The following is a 21,607-nucleotide window of genomic DNA, read 5'->3' as shown; positions in this document are numbered from 1 at the left end:
GTAAACGCAATGTCAAGTGGACTGAAGTCGTAAGGTAACTACTATTTTAAAAAGGAATGTTTAGAAATCTAAAATGTATGTTTCATATCGACACATTAATTTACACTACTTCCTTATGATGCAGAAGGTATAAAAAAACCATCTTAAAACAAAGTCTTAACCTGTTTGAAGGCCAACTGTTTGATACCTGTTTGTGTTTGTCTTTTTGTTTAAGTTTGTTATTAAACTATCTAATATTGTTAAGCCGGTTCTCGCCTCCTCCTTTCAATTAAACTTTGTCAATTAAATGCTTCTCATCACAACAAATAAATCACATAATAAATTGTTTTATTTAGCAAATAAGAAATATATTTACAACATACAAGATATTAATCACATTTTGAAATTTTGTTTATGAACATGTGCCCACGTGAGCGAGGGTCCACTGTAAGGTGGTGAACTTTAACATTGCTCTTTAAGCAAGTATCATTATTTCTGTGTTTCTTCAAACGTAAGTCTGAGAAGAGTGATGTCAGAGCCCTCTCTTCCAATCAGGACACAGCCGATTTGGATGTGGTTTATCCAGTGTGTTTGCATTAATGGTTTGGCTATATGGTGCACCCTCAGAAGCGCACCCGTACCCTCCAAGAGTACGTGGTGAGCACCTTGCTCTTCTTGCGCACAACACAGGTGTACGTGCCCTCATTGATGGCGTTTGCCACAATACTGATGTGGTCATCCTTCAGGGAAATGTAACCGGGGTGAGAAAACTTCAGCAACTCACCGTCTTTATACCAGCTATCAATATAAGAAAATGATTGAGGTTAGAATTTTAGTAACAAATACTTGTGAATTTAACAAGTCATGTTTCACCACAAAATCAAAAGAAAACAAACAATTATATTTAAAATAAAGAAAAATAATAGAATGGAATTTAATTTCAGAAAAATAAATCTATTTTAGGACCAGTTAAATTTTTTTAAGAAAGAGACATTTCATGACATTTTAGAAAATCTCAAATTCTCATTACCAATTTGCATCTTAAAGTTTTCTTTCTGTATGGTGATTCTCATAGGGCTGCACGAATATGACAAAAATCATAATTGTCGATTACTACCCTTGATTTTGTAATCGCGATTATTAGTGTTGATTAATTTTACATTTTAAAATGTGAAATATTTGGAAATGGATTTCAAAAATAATTAAATTAAAGAGTTATTAAGCTTTCTTGCAAGTCTTTCAGGTCTGTGTTTTTAAAAAACTATTAAAAAACAAAAAAATTAATCATGCTTTGAATTTAGTTTTTTCATTTCAAAAGCAATAGACAAAATGGAAAAAGAGCTTTGTTTTGCTCCTCGGTTCAGAGCATCTCTTTTCTTGGCATGGAGTAAGACTTAGTCTCAATGACAGCACGCCTCACGAGCGAGCTGAGGTTGTTCAAACCGGTCACAGTGGTTCCACTGAAATAATTTCAGAGGCTGGGCCATATGGCATCCTCAGCAACAGTCGTGCCACTCAGGTTGATGAATATGAGACCACTTCAGCACTGGCCTCAGACTCGTGTCCCGAGATGGGCACGGCGCCACGGCACATACCGTGTGACCCTCACCCCTTCTTGCCATCACATATTCAGCCCTTGGACAGACCTCTGATTTCTATGGACCGGAGTCCCCCTACAGCAGGTGTTCAGATGTGTCGTAGTTACTACAGATGCCTCCCAGTTGGGCAGGGATGCTGTGTGCAATGGGAAAGCAGCCGCTGGCTCCTGGATGGGGCCCTGGCTGGTTTGGCACGTCAACTGCCTAGAGTTACTGGCTGTATTTCTTTCCCTGCGCAGATTTCTGCCGTTGATCCGTGGCAAGCACGTGTTAATTCGATTAGACAACAGGCACCAACTTGCCTGTGCTGGTTGGTGCCTAACAGGTGCACCACAGGTTCTGATTATTCCAATATCCCCTGTGATGTATTTTCCATGGTACGATCCCCCTGTTGGCGGACCCGTGTCTCCCTTGGGCAGAGCTCCCTCTGCCCCCGGTCGCTGTGTTTGGAGAGCTCCTCCCCATCGAGGCAGGAACTTCCACCGTGCCACTTCCATGTGTGGCTGGTAAGCCTCTGATGGGCAGAATGTGGTCTCTGCGGGGTCTTTCCCCCTGAAAGAATAGGATTGGAAAAGAACGCCTTCCCCAATGCGTGTTATAGCGTTAGATGGCCCCAGCTTCATCTAACATTCTATGGAGAGAAAACATAGAGAGAGAAAAGGCCGTGGCTGGCACTGCTCCCAGGCTAGTTACGTCACCTCCCTCCATCAGGGATCTGGGGAACTACATGACGTCTCTTGGAGCTTTGGGGAAGGTTACGTGCAGTCTGATGCACTTGCTATTTCGCACGCAACAGCTTTCTTTCACCTGCATTAGCAGTCCCCGTAACATGTTCAGTGTTGTGGTGTTTTTAAATAGGGACCCCTAGTGTCACTACATCGACACAAAGTCGAGTGAGTGACAAAAGGGGAACATCTAGGTTACTGTCGTAACCTCCGTTCCCTGATGGAGGGAACGAGACGTTGTGCATCTCTTGCCACAACACTGTACTAAGCCGCTGAAAGGGCCGGGATCTTACTCTTGGCTCCTCAGCTCAAAATCTGTCTGAACAGATGCACGATTCCCTCCTTTTATACCCGTATGTCCAGGGGGCATGCAAATTCTGTTTGGCCTTTCCTCAAAGATTAGTAACTGAGGCTCTCAAGAGAGACCCCTAGTGTCACAACGTCTCGTTCCCTCCATCAGGGAATGGAGGTTCAGTCAGTAACTGAAATGTTATAGCTAACAGTGCAGCTGTTGCTGATTTGGCTCAATAATCGCTTGCTATATATTTTTGTGATTACAGATAGCTTTGTATTACGGTTTTCCACTGACAACATGACTATTTTAGACAGTATGGACTTACTAACCATTTGCAATTGTTGTTCAAAGAATGAAACTTTCCTCTCTTCTACTGATCATGTCTGTTCTTCATCACCTAATGCCATGTGATGCAAACATGTTTGTTTTGTTTTTGTTTTCTCAAAGGCCACATCTGTATTGTGTAAAGGGCATATCCATTTGCCATCATATTTTACAATTTCAGATGCTATTCATTAAGCAGAAAACAACCAAGTGAGTGCACAAATTTTAAAAACAGCATTAACCAGTAGGCTATTAACTCACTAATGGAAGTGTAGTTATTTATATTGTATAGAAATTTGTGTTTATATTTGGTAATTTGCATCACAACATTTGTATAATAATCTATACTCTGCATATTAAAACCGAAGCTATGACATCTTAGCTAGTTATTGTTGCGTAAGTTGCTGGATAAATCCATTGTTAGGTTGCTTAACAAGCGACAGCAGAATTGTAATAAATATGCAACTGTCTAACGTTTGGAAGAATTCTGATGGGTTTGACAGTGCAGGTTGACCAATCGCGTTTCAGACCCACCTACAAGTCAAATAGTATATACAATCAAATATTCAATCTGTATATAAATTTTATATCCATGACCAATAAATAATAGAAATTATCTAATTTATTGCTTTTTATTTTTTTTTTAACAAGAAACGAATTGTAAAAAACAAGCCGTTTTTAGTTTTTTGCCTATTTCTTTTGACATGAAAAAACAACATTCAAAGCACAATTGATTTTTTGTTTTTTTAATTTCCCAACGAATGAACACGGACCGTTTCATATTAGTTACAATCACATTCATTACACATAATATTACCTCTAGAAAAAAAAAATTACAGATTTATAAAAAATAAGCATTTTTACTAGTATTTCAGTTATCATTATCAGGAATTGACATTTACTTTAGTAACAATGTAATTATTGTTATCAAAAATTATAATTATTACTATTAAGTTGTACATGACTGTTGTGTGCATTCGAATTTACTAGTAAGAAATAAATAAAAGATTTCTGTAATTGTGTTTTGAACAGGAATGAATGAGAGATTATTGAGAAATTGTACTAGTGAAAATGCAATACAGCTTTTACTAATTGAAATTCCAGTATAGTTATCAAGCCTAATTATGTATTTTTTTTTATATCAAGAATGAACTTTTTTGTAGTGCAAATGTTATTACTGTTATCAACAGTTAGCACTTTCACTATTAGTAATTCCATTTAAACGAGTGAACATTTTACGTTAAATATCTATAATTCATATACTGCACATGATTACATGAGCTTGCAATAACAGACTTATTTAAGTGTCCCTGATTGACCACTGCCGATTCATTGCTCAACGGATATGTCTAGGATTGGTCAGAATACTCTGGTACTCTGGTGAATTGGTGTATGAGTGTGAGTGTGAATGGGTGATTGGGGCACAGTGTAAAGCGCTTTGGTAACCTCTAAGGTTAAAAAAGCGCTATATAAGTGCAGACCATTTACCATTTACTCAACCGTTGCAAAAACATAAATAAATAAACCTTTGATGCAACACGGGTAGACTTATATGCAATGCTGGAATCTTCATGTTTTCATAGCATAATTGTGGCTGCTGTAACTGTAATAATGACAGATTGTTTTTGATTGAAGTACTTTGCAGTAACACACCTAAGAAACCGTATAAACAACTTTTGATTTTTTTTTTTTTTACTTTTATGATGTATAAATATTTTACAATTTAAATAAGATTTCTCTTTTTGAATTACATTAATGAAAATATGTGGGGCATATGTGCTTACTTGTCATTGTAAATTAATTTGCCAAGCAAAAAGTAGGCTTTGTTTTCTCTATGAAAAATATAATTACTTTTTTCTTTTGATTTTGGGGTGAAATATGACAGACTTTTGAAAGGTTTCCTGAGATTCAGACAATTCACACAGTTTCCATACATTATATGTAAAGTTATGTAAATATTGAGAGTTTTTCCTGATCTATCCACATCATGTATAGCTGCAACATGCTTTCAGAAAGACCATTGAAGGCTGAAAACAGTCTGAGTTACTATAGTAATCTACCTGTGTATGTAAAAACCAGAACTCACTGGATTTTGCCTTTCTTTGCTGCTATCTTCTTACCACAGCGGAATGTCAGGTTCTTGCCCTCTGCAACAAACTTGTGTTTTGTCCGTGGGGGTGTTGCGGTTGGCGGGACAATGGGAAATGGGAATTCTGTTTGAAAGAAGAAATCCATACTGCATGGATACAGGTGTGACATTTATACTCTTTTAAAGAGGGCATGAAATGGCATTCACTGTACTTCTGTGATGTGACATATTTCAGTATAGGATTGTGGAGAACTCCACTTCAGAAACACCGCCGGCACACACTTTTGAGGAGGCTTTTTAACTAGGATGTGAAAGCTGATAGCCAAATTCACCCACATGAGCTTAAACACGTATCTTATTGCCCCTTTGCTTTTATTGCCATAATCTTTATTAAATTAACATAAACTGGCACTACTGTAACGCTCAGCCTAGATTTATAGGAGATGATACACAAAAATTAATACGGTCTTGACCCTAAGTTTGTAAGGTGATGAAGTTTATATAAAAAAAAGAAGGCTAGGAAGACAACAATTCAATTTAAACCCAAGGTGTATTTACAATAAAAAAAAAACATCAAAGTGAATCCAGACATATATATATATATAAATGTACAAAAGACAAACAAGAAAGCAAAAAATAAATAATAAATGAAAAGTAGATGAAATGACTATGAGTCCCGTACAATGTCCTGTTTATTTGTGTGTGTGTGCGTTGAATCGGCCTCACCGGAGTTTGTGTTAAGTCCGTGAGCTTGATGTGAAGCAGCGCAGTTCTGTGACAAAATCCAAAGGTGAAAAATCAACAAAAAAGATAATCCCACAGTGTCTTTCTGTGCACAGTCTGTAACAGCCTTGGCGGAGGTTTTTCGCGCGATCGATCGCTTGAGCATCAACGTGTCGTCCTGAACGCCGGTTTCCCGGCTCCATTTAAAGGGAAGAAAAAGTCACCCAGCTGATTTGGAGTGACGTCACTGGGAATTCCTTGGAGCTACGCGACAGAACTCTCGCATGAGTAAAACGGGATCTCAAACACTTATCTTGGCAATAAACACAGGAAGAATAGTTAGAACATAACAGCTGTCTTACAAGCATAATTAGGGTAATTAACAGCGATATAAATATTCATCCCTTATGTGGCTGCGCTACATAATCCCCCCCAGCCAGCTGCATCGGAGGAGAGCGTCCATAATAGCTTCAGGTTTACCACATTTAATATATCTGTTCTTTGTGGGTTGCCCCAGCACACAGTGTAATTTATTGGCCCTGTTTTACTTTTTATTTCAGCTGGACCCTCCCACTTGGGCTTAGCTTGGCAGAGAATTTGTTTGAGGAACTAGAGAGAGGATGAGTTTTAATCCAAACTAGGTCACCCGCTTGAAACTGCGCATTTTTCCTACGGTTATTATAATACCTAGCTTGTTTGGCTTGGCACATCCTCATTCTGTTCCTCACTTCCTCCATCATGATGTTTTGTCGCTCTACCAGGGAATAAGCAGCTTGATCTGGTGAAGGTGGTTGGTGGATAAGACGTTCCAGTGGTCCTAGAATTTGCCTACCCAGCATGAGCTCTGTAGGAGACTTTCCTGTGGTTTCTTGCTGGGCGGTGTTAATGGCACAGCGGAATTCAGGTAGCCACTGGTCCCAGGACTGATGTTGTTGTCCCACATAGGCAGCAATCATAGTTTTTACGGTTCGGTTGATCCTCTCTGTTAGGTTTGCCTGTGGATGATAACTCGTGGTGAGTTTCTGAACACATCCCCATGTTTTGCACAGATCACCCAGAAGGCTGGAAGTGAATTGGGGGCCCCTATCGGACACCAGGTATTTGGGTACCTCCAACGAGTGAATATCTCCTCCCGCAGAATCTTCACTATTTTCTGGGTCTTACTGTCTCTGAGTGGGAACATTTCTACCCACTTTGTGAAATAATCCACAATGACAAGGAGGTACGTGTTCTGTTTTTTACTGTTGGGGAAGGGTCCCATAAGGTCCACCCCTAACGTGTGTCCAGGTTCTGTGATCAATGTGCTCTGCATCAATCCCGATGGTTTGGAATTGCTGGGCTTATATTTCTGGCATATCTTACAGGTTTTAATGTATTGGCAGACGTCCTTCCGGACGGACGGCCACCATGCCACGTCTAGGATCTTCAGCAGAGTTTTCAACCGTCCAAGATGACCTCCAAGTGGATTATCATGATAGTAATGCATGAAATCAGATGTTAAGGATTGTGGTACTACCAGTTGATATTTCACTCCTTGATTTTTCATAGGAACTCTGCGATACCACACCCCTTGGAGGTCTTCAAAGGTGATGGGTTGGTCTTTGACTGTTCGAGGGTTCATGTTAGACTGCAGGTGAGAGATGGTATCATCCAAACTTTGAGCTTTTATTATTTCTTCCAGAGAGTGAGGTAATGTAGATGCACTGTGTGAAGACGTGATCAGGCAAGGAGCATCATCAGCAATAGGTTTCTCCAGGACCCGGGACAATGCGTCAGGTCCCTGATTGAGGCAAGCTTTCCTGTGATGAACTTGAAAACTGAACTGTTGCAGGCGGAGTGTCCAGCGGGTAAGGCGTGAGGATGTTTTAGTGCAGTTGAACGCCCAGGCGAGAGCCGCATGGTCCGTGAAGACGTCGAAGGGTCTTCCCTCCAGGTAATGTCTCCACTTTTCAACAGCCCAAACCACTGCTAGACATTCCTTTTCAGAAGTGCTGTAATTTTTCTCTGCTCCAGTTAGGGTCCGTGATGCATATGCTACCACCTTTTCTCCCTCCTCTGAATGCTGAGTGAGGATGGCACCCATTCCTACCTCACTTGCGTCCGTATGAACCTGGAAGGGTTGGTTAATGTCAGGTTGTATCAACACTGGTGAGTTTTGTAAAGCTTGTATAAGTGCATCCATACTAGACTGACACTCTGGCGTCCACTCCCACTTAACTCCTTTCTTTTTGAGGTGGTTCAATGGGGCAGCAATGTCAGCAAAGTGGGAAATAAACTTATGATACCACCCTGCCAGTCCCAGAAATCGTTGCAAGGCTTTCAGATCTTGCAGTGGGGCGAACTCTGCAACGGCTCTGGTCTTCTCTCGGTCAATCTCCACTCCCCTCTCAGAGACTATATGGCCGAGGAATTTGAGCTGTCGCTTGAAGAAGTGGCATTTCTTCATGTTCAGCGTCAGGTTGGCTTGGGTAAGTCTATGTAGAACCATGCTGAAATGTTCAATGTGTTGTTCTATTGACTTTGAATAGATTATTATGTCGTCAATATACACAAAACAAATTGTCCCCCTCAAATCAGACAGTACTCTCTCCATCAACCGTTGGAAGGTAGCAGCGGCATTTCTGAGCCCATACGGCATCGATTTGAATTGAAATAGCCCCTTGGTTGAGATAAAAGCAGTTTTCTCCTTACTCTGGTCATCCATCTCCACTTGCCAGTACCCAGACTGCAGATCCAAGGAACTAAACCAGGAAGCTCCTTCCAGGGATTCAAGGATGTCGTGAATCAACAGCATTGGGTAAGCGTCTGGTACTGTCTTGCTGTTCAGCTTCCTGTAATCCACGCAGAACCTGTAAGAGCCATCAGGTTTGGGGACCAGGACTACAGGTGAAGACCAAGGCGAGAAGGATGGTTCAATGATATCATCTCGCAGCATCTGATCTATTTGCTCCTCAATGATCTGCTTCTTAAGAGGAGAAACTCTGTATGCTCGAGATTTGAGAGGTATGTCATCCGATAATGTGATTTTGTGTTGTACTATTGAGGTCTTACCCAGGGTGTTTGAAGTGGTGCGTGGCCAGACAGAGATCAACTTCATTAACTCCTCCTGATTGTCAGAGTCCCACTCGGTGATCTCGGTGGAAACAGACATGAGTTTGGGAAGTCTACCAGTTGAGGGTAAGGCATAGTATAAATTCAGCTTTGCAGCCATATGAGAAAGAACTGGACCAGACGGGTTGGCTGGACCTGTTGGAATCTGTGACAGCAAGAAAGGGTAATAGGTGTATCCTTTGCCAGATCTTAACCCATATCGGCCACGTCCCACTTCCAGGACTGCTCCCGTGGCCCTCAGGAAATCCAGACCAGCAATAAGAGGAAAGGCGAGGTGAGTGTCTTTTAGGATATAAGTATCCATACTGCATTCGTGGTCATGCCATTGAAACCTAATCCTTTGCAGGTCTCTGGACTGGTGAATTGTTCCGTCTGCCATAATGAACCTCTGTGGGCTGAAGGTAACAACTGATGGAATCTCACCTCTCAACTGTTTCCACAGGTTTTCTTGCATTAAAGTGTAAGTGCTACCTGTGTCTAACACTGCCTTCACTTCTTTGCCATTTACCTTTACAGGCACCACAAGGAGAGATGACACTGGATGGGGTTGAGCTAGTGTTACTCCGGCCAGGTTTTTATTGAAGGTACATTCAGCAGATTTCTTGTTGGTCTTTTCTTTGCTGCTCTGAGTTCCCACATTCTGCCAGTAGTCTTTAGCTCCCATATAGTCCTTTTCCACCATGGATCCGATTTTCACCAGGTGTTCAACAGAGTTAACTGTTCCCCTCATACACCCGGCGACTCTGGGGTTGATGTTGTTCAGTATACGATTTACTAGCTCCTCTTCAGAGATCTCTGGCTTCCATTTCAGACATAAGGCCCGGTAGTCATATGCAAAGTCCCTCAGGCGTTGCCGTGGCTGCTGTACCATCGTCCTCAGTTTTTCCTCCACTTCTGAGAGGTAATCGTCTGGGAGAAAAGCAGCCATGAATGCCTTTTTGAAGGACCTCCAATCCGTTACCTTGACCTTCTCTGCCTTCCACCAGCTCAGAGCGGGTCCCTTCAGTACCGTACTTAAGGTTTCTAGTAGTTCAGCACAGAGAAGGGGCCGGATCTCCAGGAAGTTCTCACATTGCTCGATGAAGTTGAGCACCTCCGCCGTCTCACAGGAGTCTCCGAAAGAGGGGAACTCTATGCGGATAGGCGGACGGGCACAGAATGAGGATGCACCTGCCACTACAGAGGAGGTAAGCACATTAGGATGGTGAGCAAGCACTTGAGGTTGAACAACATAAGTATCACTGATCGATTTATGAGTGGAAATTTTCTCTCTAGATACTAGAGCTGGGGTCAGTGGTTGACGGACAGTGGAAAAATGGGAGAAATCTGGTGAATAGGCTTGTAATCTGGAGAGTGTGGGAGTGCTAGTGAGCCTCATTTTTCTCATTTGACTTTCCCATTTTGCATCTCTCCTCAGAAAACAATCTGTTACAGCCTTTTCTAATTTTTCCAGTGCCTTAATGAAGTACTCCTCCAACCCTGCCAAGCTAGAGTCCACGGCCTGCCTAAAGCTTGCTTCCCTATTCAATGTACTGTCCATTGACTGTTTGAAATCTTGTTCCAAAGTATGTAATTTTTGATTTAGAGCCAATAAATTACCTTTACATTGAGTCAAGTCAGTATGCATCAATTGTACCATGCCTATATTCAGTATGCTACCTTCATCATCATCATCATCAGATTGTTCAGTGTCAGACATGTATAATGAACTAATCATTGAAGTTATTTCTTCAGGCGGATTACGCCTGGTTACAAATGAACCTGTGGTAAAATCCACCTCTGTTTGTTCAATATCATTTTGGACATTTCCAGATTTCACAGAGTTATCAATATTTTCATCAGGAACTTCCACCAAATCAACATTTGTCACATCCATTTTGCAAATTGTAAAAAAGAGAGATAGAGAAAAGAACCACACCCCAAACAAACACAATAATAATAATAAAGGGTCCCCGTGACGGGCCACCAATATGTAACGCTCAGCCTAGATTTATAGGAGATGATACACAAAAATAATACTGGTCTTGACCCTAAGTTTGTAAGGTGATGAAGTTTATATATAAAAAGAAGGCTAGGAAGACAACAATTCAATTTAAACCCAAGGTGTATTTACAATAAAAAAAACATCAAAGTGAATCCAGACATATATATATAAATGTACAAAAGACAAACAAGAAAGCAAAAAATAAATAATAAATGAAAAGTAGATGAAATGACTATGAGTCCCGTACAATGTCCTGTTTATTTGTGTGTGTGTGCGTTGAATCGGCCTCACCGGAGGTTGTGTTAAGTCCGTGAGCTCGATGTGAAGCAGCGCTATTCTGTGACGAAATCCAAAGGTGAAAAATCAACAAAAAGATAATCCCACAGTGTCTTTCTGTGCACAGTCTGTAACAGCCTTGGTGGAGGTTTTTCATGCGATCGATCGCTTGAGCATCAACATGAATCGTCCTGAACGCCGGTTTCCGGCTCCATTTAAAGGGAAGAAAAAGTCACCCAGCTGATTTGGAGTGACGCCACTGGGAATTCCTTGAGCTACGCGACAGAACTCTCAGCGTGAGTAAAACGGGATCTCAAACACTTATCTTGGCAATAAACACAGGAAGAATAGTTAGAACATAACAGCTGTCTTACAAGCATAATTAGGGTAATTAACAGCGATATAAATATTCATCCCTTATGTGGCTGCGCTACCTACATGTTCAGGGCTTGAAATTAAGAGCACCTATTATGTAGTGTGTTATATTTCAAAACCATTAGAGATGCTCTTTAACTGCCAACCCATCAAATACGGATAGAAATCGGCAGATGGCTGCAGCTGAATCAAACTTTATTGTATTTATATCATGTTCAGCACACAGTAAATATGCTTCTCATATCGGATACGCACATCTCTGTGGGGCAAATGATGCTTTCATTATTCTGACGTTTTATTAGACAACTTAGTTGGAGGTGCAGTGGTGTTCTACAAGTGTCCCAAGTATAAGAGTGAGCAAGCTTGTGAAGCTTTGTCAATGCGGCTTTAGGACTCCACTGCTGCGAATTCATCTGGCGAATGTCACATCCCTCCCCAACAAAATTAATGAACTGCTTCTGCTCACTCAAACAAATAAGGAATTTTCGAACTCCGCTGCTCTGTGTTTTATGGCCATCCCAAACAGCATGCTACATCTGCTGGCCTTCCGGCTGTTCAGAGTGGATCGTGCTGTGGAAATATCGGGGAAATCGAGAGGCAGTGGAACATGCTTTTACATCAATGAAAGTTGGTGCACAGATGTAACAGCATTGAAGATGTGCTGTCCTAATTTAGAAGCGCTCTTCATCAACTGTATGCCTTTCTAGTCGCCGTGGTAGTTTTCCACGTTTATTCTGGTGAATTTTTACATCCCACCACAAGCATGCATGAACGCAGTGCTGCAACAGCTGGCTGATCACATCACAGACACGGAGCAACAAAACCTGTACTCTCTTATCATTATTCTGGGAGATTTAAATAAAGCTAACCTCACCAGCGAACTGCCAAAATACAAACAACACATCACATGCCGCACCAGAGAAAGATATATACTAGACCACTGCTACACCAATGTAAAGGATGCATATCACTCTGTCCCACGTGCAGCTTTAGGTGTTATGAATTGGGAAGCAGGAGAAGGCAGACGGGAGGTTCGGTTCCAAGTGCGGTTTTTATTAGCAAGCAATGACAAATAAACAAACAAACACAGGAACAAAAGAAAAGTCCACGATGGGAAAAATTAAACTTAAACACAAACTAACACACGGGTGAACCCAAGTTAACAAACATCCACGAAGGGCAGGGATACCTCGAACGAACTAACAGCAGGGAACATGAACAGCAGGGTAATCCTCGGACGAACACGATTGGAGATAGCGCACACACTGACATAGGCACGAACATGGAACGATAACGATTGACAGCGGAAAGGGAAAACAGCGGGGCTTAAATACACAGACACGGTGATAACAAAATAACGAACAGGTGCGGACAATAACACTGTGCTGGCAGTGAGGGCCGGGAATGATGGGAAATGTAGGTTTAATACAAAGACAGTGAAACACGGGGCGGACAACAAGGGATCATACCATAGCCCCCCTACAAAAGGACCGGATTCCAGACGGTCCTAAAGAACGAAACAATAACAAAAACGACAAAACAACAACTAACATGTTCAAAGAGAGAGTGGCTAGAACAGGGGGAGAACCGACAGACAAAAGGGGGCACAAGGGACACAGAGACAGTCCAAGGAGGCACAAGGGGCAATTAGGCAGTCCACGGAGGCACAAGGGGCAGACAGGCAGACCAGGGAGGCCGAGGGGGCAGACAGGCAGTCCACGGAGGCACAAGGGGCAGACAGGTAGACCAGGGAGGCCGAGAGGGCAGGCAGGCAGTCTATAGGGGTGTGAGACGGGGCCAGGGTCAGGTGGCCTGGGGGGCGTCCACCGGGTAGGGACAGGTTTAGGAGGCCAGGGAGGTGGCCACAAGGCAAGGACCGGTTCAGGAGGTCTGGGAGGTGGCCACAGGACAGGGACAGGTTTAGGTGGCCTAGGAGGTGGCCATAGGGCAAGGGCCGGTTCAGGGGGCCTGGGAGGAGGAGTGGCCACTGGGGGAGCTGGCAGAGCCAAGGAGGACTTCTGAGGTGGAGCAGTCGAAGACTTGGGTGGTGGCGCCGAAGGAGGCATAGGCAAGGCCGCAGGAGACCCTGGGGGCAGAGCAGAGACAGGCAGAGCCATGGTAGACACTGAGGGCATAGCAGAGGCAGGCTGAGCCATGGCGGGCTCTGGAGACGGGGACGAAGGTGGCTCAAGAGACGGCTTGGGAGGCGGAGCCGAGGGAGGCTCGGGAGCCGGAGCCGAGGGAGGCAATGGCGTAGAAGGCTCAGAAGGCGGAGCTGAGAGAGCCACTGGAGGCGGAGCCGAGGGAGGCTCAGGAGGTGGAGCTGAAGGAGACTCTGGAGGCGGTGCTGAGGGAAGTTCAGGAGGCGGAGCCGAAGGAGGCGAGGGCGTAGAAGGCTCTAAAGGCGGAGCCGGGAGAGGCTCGGGAGGCTCTGGAGGCGGAGCCGTGGTTGGCGGAACCATAGAAGGCTCTGTAGGCAGGGCCGATGGAGGCTCCGGGGGCGGAGCCGTGGTTGACGGAGCCGTGGGAGGTTCAGAAGGCGGAGCTGAGGGAGGCTCTGGAGGCAGAGCCTAGGGAGGCTCAGGAGGCGGAGCCCTGGGAGGCTCGAGAGACTCGAGAGGCGGAGCCCTGGGAGGCTCGAGAGACTTGAGAGGTGGAGCCCTGGGAGGCTCGGGAGGCGGAGCCCTAGAAGGCTCGGGAGGCTCGAGAGGCAGAGCCTTGGAAGGCTCCAGAGGCGCTGGCTCTTGGACGGTCATGGCTACTGGTGCTGGCTCTTGGACGGTCATGGCTACTGGCGCTGGCTCTGGGACAGTCGAGGCTACAGGCGTTGGCTCGCTGAACCGCTGGATCTATTGTGCGGTATTTATTAGCAAGCAATGACAAATAAACAAACACAGGAACAAAAGAAAAGTCCACGATGGGAAAAATTTTACTTAAACACAAACTAACACACGGGTGAACACAAGTTAACAAACATCCACAAAGGGCAGGGATACCTCGAACGAACTAACAGCAGGGAGCATGAACAGCAGGGTAATCCTCGGACGCACACACTGACATAGGCACGAACATGGAACGATAACGATTGACAGTGGAAAGGGAAAACAGCGGGGCTTAAATACACAGACACGGTGATAACAAAATAACGAACAGGTGTGGACAATAACACTGTGCTGGCAGTGAGGGCCGGGAATGATGGGAAATGTAGTTTTAATACAAAGACAGTGAAACACGGGGTGGACAACAAGGAAAACGTGACATGGAATGTGAGCAGTGACGAGTGAAACAGAAAACACGGGGCAGACAACAAGGGATCATAACATTAGGACTCTCTGATCGATGTCTGGTTCATCTTCTCCTGCCCTACAAGCAGAAACTAAAACCAGCTAAGCCTGTAGTAAGGACTATAAAGACTGCATTACCAAGTATATGACACCTCCCCCTCACTCTGAAGAGAATCAAAAAAATGGCTGATGAACTAAATGTGTTTTACTGCAGGTTTGAAAAGCCCAGACTTACACCCATTCCCTCCCTCTGATCTTCACTTCACACACACACCAACACCTCCTGAAACCCCCCTCCTCCCCCCTCCTGCTACTTAACCTGCACTTATGGTCTGTGAGGAGGATGTGTGACAGGACTTCCGGAAAAAAGACTAGGAAAACTTTAGGCCCAGACGGTGTCTCACCAGCCTGTCTGAATGTCTGTGCTGACCAACTGACCCCCATCTTCACACAGATCTTTAATAGATTACTGGAGCAGTGTGAAATTCTCTGCTGTTTCAAATGCTCCACCATCATTCCAGTCCCTAAAAAAAACAAAATCACAGGACTTAATGACTACAGACATGTCCCTCTCACGTCTCTTGTCAAGTCATTTGAAAGACTGGTTTTAGCCTACCTGAAGGACATAACTGGACCCCTGCTACCAAGTAAACAGGTCTGTGCTACTGTCAACATGGGACTGCATTATATCCTGCAACACCTCGACAGACCTGAATCCTGCAAGGATCCTATTTGTAGACTTCAGTTCAGCCATCAATAACATCATGCCTGATTTTTTCAACCAAACTGACATGGCTCTCCCTGCCTACCACAATCTGTTGGTGGATCAGTAGCTTTCTGACAAATAGGCTGCAGCTAGCGAGACTGGGGAAAATCACATCCGGGATTCTCACTATTAGCACTGGTGCTCTTCAGGGATGCGTTCTCTCTCCACTGCTCTTCTCCCTGTACACGAATGACTGCATTGCAAAGGACCCCTCAGTCAAGTTCCTAACATTCACAGATGACACCATGGTCATTGGACTAATCCATGACATTGATGAGCCTGCATACAGGCAGGAGGTTGAACAACTGGCTTTCTGGTGTGGTCAAAACAACCTTGAGCTGAACACGATCAAAGCAGTGGAGATGATAGTGGACTTCAGGAGAAATCCCCCTGCACACACCCATCCACCCCACCATCCTGAACAACACTGTGGCAGCAGTGAAGTCATTCAGGTTTCTGGACTCTACCATCTCTAAGGACCTGAATTGGGAGACCAACATAGATTCCATTGTGAAGAAGGCACAGCAGAGGTTGTACTTCCTTCACCAGCTGAGGAAGTTCAACCTGCCACTGGAGCTGCTGACTTAGTTCTACTCAGCCATCATTGAGTCTATCCTGTCTACAGCTATGTAATATTTCAGTGATGGGAGGGAAAGGAGGACACAGGAAACTTGGTGATTCAACTCTAAAGATTTTAATAAACAAACTAAAAACAGCCTTTCAGCATAACACTATTTAGATCAAACTCAACACAGTCTCTTTCTAATGGGTAGCTCTCTCCCTTGTCTCTGGCATCGTCCCATTTTATCACTCTCCCCAGTGCTTACTGAAATCAGAAACAGGTGTTATACATTATGGCACTCAGGTGTGTGCACCCTTACCACTTTTTCTCACACGAAAACTCGACCATGCCCCCGCCGCCACATATACCCACTGCCTGTCTCAGGCTGGGGAGTCATCCGTTCTGCCAACCACTCCCCCCTACTTCTGGAAAGGAAGTCCACGACAGTCATCTGTGGCCCTGGTCTGTGGAACACCTCAAACCTAAACGGCTGAAGAGCCAGATACCAACGGGTGATTCATGCTGTATATAATGATGTCATCCAGATAGGCAGTGGTGTAAGCAGAGTGTGGAGGATCTGCCAATTACCATTTGCAAATCTAGTGTTGAATAAAAGCAAGCTGTGCCCAAAATGATCAAGCAACACATCAATAGGAGGCACTGGGAATGTGTCAAATTTAGACACTGCATTGACTTTCCTATATTCCACACAGAACTGTACAGACCCGTTTCTGTTAGGAGCTAGAACAACCAGGCTGGACCAATGTGGGATTCCTCTATTACTCCTATATTCATCTAATTCTTCCCAAACTATTTTATTTTTGTGCTCGGGCAGTCAGTGGGGATGGCTACGTACCAATACCCTGGGCACTGTCTCGATGTGGTGATGACTGAGGTTTGTATGACCCAGCAGAGGAGAAAACACATCTGGAAATTCTTTCTGCAACTTGGAAACCTCTGTGGTCTCCACAAATGTCTGGGGTGACATGATTGGCTTTTATGTTCACCTCTGGTCTGAGCTCCGCCCTCTCAGGAATTACCCTTGCCAACGTCACAGGGACCGCCTCCCTCCATAATTTCAGGAGGTTGAGATGGTATATTTGATGTGCATCACCTCTATCTGTTCGTTTTACCTCATAATCGAGATCTCCCACTTGTTGTGTGACCTCAAAAGGCCCTTTCCACTTGGTGAGTAATTTGGAGCTGCTCCCAAGTTTCCAGGGTGGTGGCGCTGTACCCACTCCACCATTCCTTTCGGTAGATGACAGATAAGCTGCTTCAGCACCACAAGATCGATGACTCCCTCGGCGTCACAGTCCTCAGCCAGCAGCCACTTCTGGCAGGCATCCAGGAGCTGTTGAGTGAAGGCAAATGGGCAGCCACATTCATCCATCTTCATCGACCAGGAAAAGTTGTTGGTATTGCTCAGGGCTTCAACCGACCCGCTGCAGGATGGTCTTCCTCAGATCATCATACATCAGGAGACTTGCCACTGGTAGTTGTTGCGCCGTGAGTTGAGCTTCCCCGGACAACAGCGGGATGAGTCTGGCCACAGATCTCAGCTGTCCTCTCAAACAGAATCAGGAAGGCCTTGGGATCATCTTCTGCCCCCATCTTCATGAGGGCTACCTGGGGCATGGGGGCTGCTGGGTCCGGGGCTTTCACCTAGCATAGTAGGCTCCAGATCGCGTGCCGGTCCTCTGCTAGAGCTTGGAGCACCTCCTGGAATCGGCAAACCTGTTCCTGGCATAGCACATGCAGAGCCGGTTGTTGCATGTGGTGCATACTGGCTGGTTGGTTGAAAAGACTTGATGACTTCTGCCAACTGCGAGGACTCCGTGCAGGCAAATTTCCTCCAACTCTCACGGGTTTCGGCACCAGTGTAACATTTCAATGACAGGAGGGAAAGGAGGACACAGGAAACTTGGGGCTTCACCTTAAAGGTCTGACTTATCTTTTTAAGATTAACATTTTATTGATTCTAAGAAGACAAAAAAACTAAACATATATACAAAGAATCAACATTTAACTCCCACTACTACATCTCCCCCTCCTCAATCAACAACCCCACCCGACCCCCAACGAACAACCTCATGGTCTCACATAAGTACACACACAGAGAAAATAAAAATATAACAATTTAATAATCATACACATCTAAAACTACGCCTCTCTCTCCCTAGTCCATCTCCTAGAATCCCCCAAAAATGTCCATCAAAAGATTAAAATCTCCACCCAATATTATACCACGAGGGGTGCCAGTGGCTTGTAACATCCCTTCAAGATCTATAAAAAGCCCTGATCATCAACGTTAGGTGCGTAAATTGTCACAAGCTGGGCTCAAACTCGGGTCTCAGATGTGGAGAGTTGAGTGTTCTACCACATAGCCACGTTCTACCACTTAGCCATTATCTTAGAGATAATGCAAACAATAACAGGAGAAAAATAAATTAACTCCATGAGGGGAGAAAAACAAAATCAAATAACTAAGAACAGCTTACTTGGGATAGCTTGGATAACTTGGAAGGACTCGGTGGGACACAGCAGGAGACACATTGCCAAGACTCAAAAACCGAGTGAGGAACAAGGGGAAAAAACACAGCTAATTTACTCTAGGGGAAACAAGGCACAGGTGACCTGGATAACACTAACAAGGACACACAAGGAAAAACTAAGGCAGAGGGGAACACAGGTGACCTCTAGAGGCCCGGAGACAAACAACAGGAGGCAGGGTGCTGACAGTAAATGTTAGCCAAAATCAACATTTGTCCCTGAATTTCTGCTAAAACGAATGACTCTTTCTAATTTATCATGAATCTGTTTCAGACATTTGAATTGTAAATGTTATCAATGTAATGACTCGCCTGCTCTTACTTGAGCCAGCACTAAAGAAAACACATCCACCCCATATCTTCGAATGCGAATGAATCTACATTATTTGTGTTCATTCTGCCTATTGGCAGGAGTTGGATTTATAGATTATTTTCAGTTATGTAATTCTGCCTCCAAAAATGTTATAAAAACACCAGACTTGAGCAATCTGATGGCAAAGTTATCATGGGGACTCTCGTAGGCGTACATGGACTGTTTGAGTTTAGAGGCATAGTTGGCTCTGCCGTGCACAGGGTTAATATGCTCTTTTTCTTTTTTCTGTTTTTGACACACAATCAATATGTCAAAAAGCAAAATGTTAATATGAGTGGATTGTCTCTCTCCACATGGAATGTGAATGGGTTGGGGCACCCCATAAAAAGAAGGAATGTTACTTATTTTCTTTAACGTAAGAAATATGATATAGTATAAGAAATGCATCTTTCCCCGCAGGAAGCTGAAATATTTGGGAAGATATGGGGTGGATGTTTTCTTTAGTGCTGGCTCGTGTAAGAGAAGGCGAGTTATAGAGGTTTTGGCACTTTAATGTATCCCTTTTGCAAAATCCTGATTTCCAACAAATGTTAAAGAGTGAAATCAATGTTTATATGTAGAGACTAACTGGTCATCAGTATCCTCTGTGGGCATGGCTTGGGAGGCACTTACAGTCGGATCATACAGTATGCCTCATTCATCAAAAAATCCAAAGCACAAGAACTTGTGGAGTTGGAAGGGAATATTAAAAGTGCTGAGGCAGAGCTGAAGTGCCGAATGTCATCTGATGGCCTCAGAGAATTGACCTGATTAAAATACAGATATAATACTATTTTGTCACAGAAGGCAGAGTTTTGGTTATTCAGGGCAAGACAGTCATACTGAGTCAGGTTACAACGACATCGACGTTTCCTCTGTGGAGATCATCAAAAGCACCAAATTTCTTGGTGTTCACCTGGCGGAGAACCTCACCTGGTCCCTCAACACCAGCTCTATTACCAAGAAAGCCCAGCAGCATCTCTACTTTCTTCGAAGGCTGAGAAAAGCACATCTCCCACCCCCACCCTCACTACATTCTATAGAGGGACTATTGAGAGCATCCTGAGCAGCTGCATCACTGCCTGGTTTGGGACTTGCACCGTTTCGGACCGCAAAGCCCTGCAGAGGATAATGAGGACAGCTGAGATCATCAGGGTCTCTCTTCCCTCCATCAAAGACATTTATATAAAATGCTGCATCCGCAAAGCAACCAGCATTGTGGATGACCCCACACACCCCTCACACAAACCCTTCACCCTCCTGCCATCTGGCAAGAGGTACCGAAGCATTCGGGCCCTCACAGCCAGACTGTGTAACAGCTTCTTCCCCCAAGCCATCAGACTCCTAAATACTCAGGGACTGTACACCATCCAACTTTTACACATGTCCAGAGTTGCACTTTAATTAATTGTCACTTTATATCTGGCTGCTACCTCAATAACTGCTATGTCCATACATTTCATAGTATGTTATGTTTACATTTAGCATTTTAGAAAGTGTCATCTTTTTGCACTACTCGATTACAAATGTGTACAGGTCGGCGCTGCACTGTCGTTTACTGTGCTTATTGTCCTGTTCCTTTTAGTAATTTATTTTGTACTGTCCCATACTTTTTGCACACGTTTGCACGTTCACTTTATATAGGTAAGTTATTCAGTCTGTGTAATCTCATGTGGTTCTGTGTTTGTTCTATGTTGATTTATGTAGCACCATGGTCCTGGAGGAACGTTGTCTCATTTCGCTGTGTACTGTACTAACTGTATATGGTTTATTGACAATAAAAACCACTTGACACTTGACTTAAAGCAGGGAAAATTTGGCTAGATATATAAAGCAGAGAGAGTCTTTTTCTACCATTCCCTCAGTGAAATTTGCAGGTGGTGAAATGTTTTTCCTCAGCTATTGATATAAATAATGCTTTTAAAGAATTATATCTTGATCTCAATAGTTCGACATCTTCGTCTACTGATGAGGTTATTAGAAATTTTGTGTAACATTAGAACTCCCTAAACTGATGACCAAGCAAATAAATTCTCTTGATTCTGAGATAACCTTGAAGGAGCTTAGTGAGGTAATTAAGGCCTTGCCTACAGCAAATGGTTTTGCTGCTGAATGTTTAAGATCTTATGCTACAGAACTGGCTCCACTTTGTTAGAAATGTATACAGAATCATTACAGAATGGAATGCTTCCACCAAGCATGACATGAGCCCGGATCAGTCTAATTCTTTAAAAAGACAAAGATCCAAGTGAGTGTAACAGTTATAGTCTAATTTCCCTGATCCAGCTAGACATTAAAATTTACATTTACGTATTTATAAAATATTGTCAAAAATTTGGCTAACAGATTAAAGTTATGACATCTATTATACATATAGATCAGGTGGGGTTTATTCAGGGATGCAGCTCTTCTGATAATGATGGCATCTCATCATTATCATGTGGTCAGTGGCGAATTATCAGACTCCCGTCGCAGCCATCTCACTTGACGCTGAAAAGGCGTTTGATATAGTAGAATGGGATTATCTTTTTAAGATTTTGGAAATATACGGGTTCGAGAATACTTTTATATGATGGATTAAGTTACTTTATAGACACACGGTAGCAGCGGTG

General features: G+C 43.7%; 1 protein-coding gene and 1 long non-coding RNA gene across 3 annotated transcripts in view; one reads left to right on the top strand and one right to left on the bottom strand.

Annotated features, from left to right (window-relative positions):
* Positions 1-379: 379 nt before the first annotated feature.
* LOC127630625 (matrix metalloproteinase-23-like) overlaps positions 380-21,607 on the bottom strand; it is a 60,566-nt gene continuing 39,338 nt past the window's right edge. For both annotated transcript variants that reach the window (XM_052108249.1, XM_052108250.1), the window contains exons 7-8: positions 5,008-5,134; positions 380-777 (exon numbers count right to left, since the gene is read on the bottom strand). In XM_052108249.1, coding sequence (XP_051964209.1) covers positions 603-777; positions 5,008-5,134 — 302 coding nt within the window. In that variant the 3' untranslated portion in view covers positions 380-602. The remainder of the gene's footprint in view (positions 778-5,007; positions 5,135-21,607) is intronic.
* LOC127630626 (uncharacterized) lies at positions 9,139-10,488 on the top strand. The gene is made up of 5 exons (XR_007968887.1): positions 9,139-9,245; positions 9,361-9,428; positions 9,656-9,745; positions 9,831-10,031; positions 10,120-10,488. It is a non-coding gene; the product is annotated as an uncharacterized LOC127630626 (long non-coding RNA).

The sequence above is a fragment of the Xyrauchen texanus genome, chromosome 37 (assembly GCF_025860055.1).
Source record: "Xyrauchen texanus isolate HMW12.3.18 chromosome 37, RBS_HiC_50CHRs, whole genome shotgun sequence".
Lineage (NCBI taxonomy): Eukaryota > Metazoa > Chordata > Actinopteri > Cypriniformes > Catostomidae > Xyrauchen > Xyrauchen texanus.
Note: the sequence above shows the minus strand (reverse complement) of the source record. Positions and strands in the feature narration are given on the sequence as shown.